The sequence below is a fragment of the Cynara cardunculus genome, unplaced genomic scaffold (genome assembly GCF_001531365.2).
Source record: "Cynara cardunculus var. scolymus isolate 2C unplaced genomic scaffold, CcrdV1 Un_Scaffold_10677, whole genome shotgun sequence".
NCBI lineage: Eukaryota > Viridiplantae > Streptophyta > Magnoliopsida > Asterales > Asteraceae > Cynara > Cynara cardunculus.
In genome coordinates, this window is record NW_020206020.1 from 1 (window position 1) to 4,308 (window position 4,308).

At 39.6% G+C, this 4,308-nt stretch overlaps 1 protein-coding gene across 1 annotated transcript; it reads left to right on the plus strand.

Annotated features, from left to right (window-relative positions):
• Positions 1-483: 483 nt before the first annotated feature.
• Positions 484-3,467, plus strand: LOC112505415 (the record flags this gene model as incomplete). The annotated part of the gene is made up of 4 exons (XM_025109329.1): positions 484-1,272; positions 1,567-2,306; positions 2,402-2,525; positions 2,727-3,467. Coding segments are annotated over exons 1-4 (2,394 nt in total), but the record flags the coding sequence as incomplete, so codon positions are not given.
• Positions 3,468-4,308: the final 841 nt, after the last annotated feature.

The window sequence follows — 4,308 nt, forward strand, 5'->3', positions numbered from 1 at the left end:
GACGGGGGTGTTACAAGTTGTGGTATCAGAGCTATAGGTTATGATCCTGTAGTACAATTTAGGTTTGATCTGTGAGAAATGGGTAGAACTAAGATAGGATTATCTTAGACTCTATACTTTCCTATGGTGATAGTGGTACAAAAGGAAACAGATTTGTGTTTCAAGGGAATTCTACCTGGCGAAGAACCAATCGGACAGGTCTGTGGAAACAACCCAATTATAGACCTCCAATTGCATTTCAAGGAACTTCTAGTAAAGGTTTTTCGAATACAAATTCTCTGTTATGGTGCAAAGATTGTGGTTTTAGACATCGTCCTGGCCCATGTATTCGAATGACCGGCGCCTGTTATAATTGTGGTCAACAAGGTCATATAGCTCGTGATTGTAAACAAGGGCCGAAAGATAATTCTAATAAATAAAGAGAAGCAATCTACTGCTGGTGGTCGAGTGTTTACACTATCTGCTGACAAATCTACTGCGGGTATGGTTTTTGGTACCCTTTCTATTGACAGTAGAGTTGCATATGTTTTATTTGATACAGGTACTACACACTCGATTGTTTCTGAAAACTTCGAAGAAAATCTTAAATCATATGAACAATCCACCGAATTTTCATTACATATTACTACTCATATGGGTAGTTTAGTATGTATATTTGGGCAATTCCCAAACTGTCCATTATTTATTGGCGATCGAATTCGGGAAGTTACTTTACTACCAATGAAAATGGATCACTTTGATATCATCMTTGGCATGGATTGGTTGTCTAAACATCGWGTGACYATCGACTGCAAAKCCAAACAAATCATCTTCGGTGACGTCAATRAACCCGAATAYGTGTTCCAGGGTGTTTCACCTRAGAAGGGAACTCGTGTTATCTCARAAGTAAATGTTAAAGCAATGGTMTGGCAARGATGTGAAGGRTTTTTAGCTTCAYTACAAGATCYMGAAGAGGTATGCCTTAAACTTGAAGATATTCCTGTTGTTAATCAATTTCAAGACGTCTTTCCAGAAGAACTTCCAGGAGTTCCTTCGGAAAGGGAAATTGAATTTACAATTGATCTTGTTCCRGGAGCTGTACCTATCTCAAAGGCTCTGTATCGTATGGCTCCGACCGAAATGAAAGAACTTAAGGAACAACTTGAAGATCTTTCTAATCGGGGTTTCATTCGACCCAGTGTATCTCCGTGGGGTGCACTGGTCCTATTCGTTAAAAAGAAAGATGGATCAATGCAATTGTGTATTGACTATCGGGAACTAAATCGGGTTACGGTACGTAATAAATACCCTTTACCTCGTATTGACGATCACTTCGATCAACTCTAAGGAGCAAAGTATTTTTCTAAGATCGACTTAAGGTCTGGATATCACCAACTCCGGATCAGAGATCAGGATATTCCTAAGACTGCATTTCGTACTTGATATGGGCATTACAAGTTCATTGTTATGCCATTCGGGTTAACTAATGCTCCAACAGTTTTTATGGATCTTATGAACCGAGCTTTCAAAGATTATTTGGACGACTTTGTTATCGTTTTTATTGACGATATTCTTATATATTCAAAGTCGAAAGAAGATCACGAAACTCACTTTCGTATTACTTTAGAAACTCTTCAAAATAAGAAGTTGTATGCAAAGTTTTCTAAGTGTGAATTCTGGTTGCATCAAGTGGCATTTTTGGGCCACATTATATCCGGCGAAGGCATTAAAGTCGATCCTGCAAAGGTTGAGGCTATAACTAACTGGCCAAAACCAACAAATGTTTCTAAAGTCCGAAGTTTCCTAGGTCTGGCAGGTTACTATCGATGGTTTGTTGAAAACTTTTCCCGGATCGCGCTCCCTATGACTAAACTTCTTAGAAAAGAATTTAAATTTGTCTGGGGTGAAGAACAGGAAAAGGGTTTTGAAGAACTGAGAAAGAGATTGATTACAATGCCTGTTCTTGCATTGCCATCTGGATCGGGAGGTTTTCAGGTTTATAGTGATGCTTCTAAAAGTGATCTTGGCGAAGTGATTGCGTATGCCTCTCGCCAGCTCAAACCTTATGAATTAAACTACCCTACTCATGATCTTGAGTTGACAGCAGTCATTTTTGCACTCAAAATATGGCGTCACTATCTGTACGGAGAGACTTATGATATCTTTACTGATCACAAAAATTTAAAGTACATCTTCATGCAAAAAGAGTTGAATATGCGTCAACGACGATGGCTCGAACTTCTTAAGGACTACGACGTCCGAATTAAATATCATCCAGGCAAAGCCAATGTAGTGCCGATGCCCTTAGCCGTAAAAACAGTGGTAACGTATCGTCTTTAACCGTTTAGTCCCATATTGCTTCAGATCTAGAACGTATGGGTATTTCTCTATGTTATCATGTTACAAATGAACTTTTGGCTAGTCTCACGGTTGAACCAACTCTTGTATCTCGAATCAAAAAGGCTCAACAACAGAATGGAGAACTTTGGGCTATCTTACAAAAGGCTAACGATGATTCACAGTCTAATTTTCGAGTGATGATAAAGGTATTATCTGGTTCTCTAATCGACTTTGTGTACCCGACAATCCTAAACTCAAAGAAGCARTTATGAGTGAAGCTCATAATTCGTTATTCTCAATTCATCCCGGATCCACTAAGATGTACCGAGATCTAAAACAATACTTTTGGTGGAACGGTATGAAAAAGGGATATAGCCGAATACGTAGCAAAATGTCTTACTTGCCAGAAAGTGAAGATTGAACATCAACGGGCTAGCGGATTATTACAACCATTAGAGATTCCAGTTTGGAAATGGGAACATATCTTTATGGATTTTGTAACAGGACTGCCGAAAACTCAGAGACGACATGATGCTATATGGGTAGTAGTTGACCGTTTGACAAAATCGGCTCATTTCCTACCTATACAGGAGACGTACCCTGTTAGTAAACTGTCCGATCTATTCCAGCAGGAAATCGTGAGGTTGCATGGAACTCCAGTTTCTATCATATCAGACCGAGATCCGCGATTCACTTCTCGATTCTGGAAAAGTCTTCACCAAGCTTGGGGTACGCGATTGATTATGAGTTCAGCTTTTCATCCACAAACAGATGGTCAGACTGAACGAACYATTCAAACTCTAGAAGATATGTTACGGGTTTGTGCTCTTGAGTGGTCTGGTGGTTGGGACGAGTCTTTATATCTTGTGGAATTCGCGTATATTAATAGTTGGCAAACTAGTATTGGCATGGCCCTGTACGAAGCTTTATATGGTCGGAAGTGTAGAACACCGATCTGTTGGAATGAAGTGGGGGAACGAGCTATCGAAGGACCCAAACTTGTCCGAATTACTACTGAACAAGTCGAGATCACAAAACATAAAATGAAAGAGGCTCAATCTCGACAGAAAAGTTACGTTGACAAACATCGAAAGCATTTAGAGTTCCAACCGGGTGATCACGTCTTTCTAAAGTTTCACCGTTACGAGGTATTCGTAGGTTTGGAATTACAGATAAACTTAGTCCAAGATATATCGGACCCTTCGAAATATTGGAACGTATTGGAAAGGTGGCATATCGCCTAGCATTACCTCCTCAATTTTCACATATCCATAACGTTTTCCGTATCTCGTCACTCCGCGGATATCAATATCACCCTCTCCATGGATTGATTATCCGTTGGACAAAGTTGAAGAAAATCTCTCTTATATTGAAGAACCCGATGCGATAATTAATCGAGAAGAGAGACAAATGCGATGAAGGTCAATACCGTTCATTAAAGTGTTATGGCGAAATCATTCTTGTTAGCATCATTTTGATCCTAATAATTATCTCAAAAAGTTTTATTAAGCAATCGGGGCTAAGAATGGAACATCTGAAGATGCTTTTGTGCCAAAACGTCTAAGTCTGGAAGAAGACCAGCCTCTGTGATAAATCGACCAAGTATGGACGACCAGAGCCTCTGTAAGAAGATCCAGAGCCTCTGTGAAGTTAACCAGAGCCTCTGTGAAGTCACCAGAACCAGAGCCTCTGTAAGAGACACCAGAGCCTTTGGTTGTATTGACCAGAGCCTCTAGAGGACCAGAGCCTCTGTGGTCTCTCTATCCTCTGGTCCTTCAAGACGACTATCTTCAGTTTCCTATTCTGGATAAGGCTAATCCTAATTTTGGATAATGCTAATCTTATTCAGATTATCATGGATTTCTGCCTATATAAGTAGTGGTTCAGGTATAGAAAAAATACGAGAGCAAATAGAAAATTTATTGTAAACACATAGATTCATATACATCTCATGAGAGTCGATTAGGGTTCTTGAGAGTTTGTAATTTC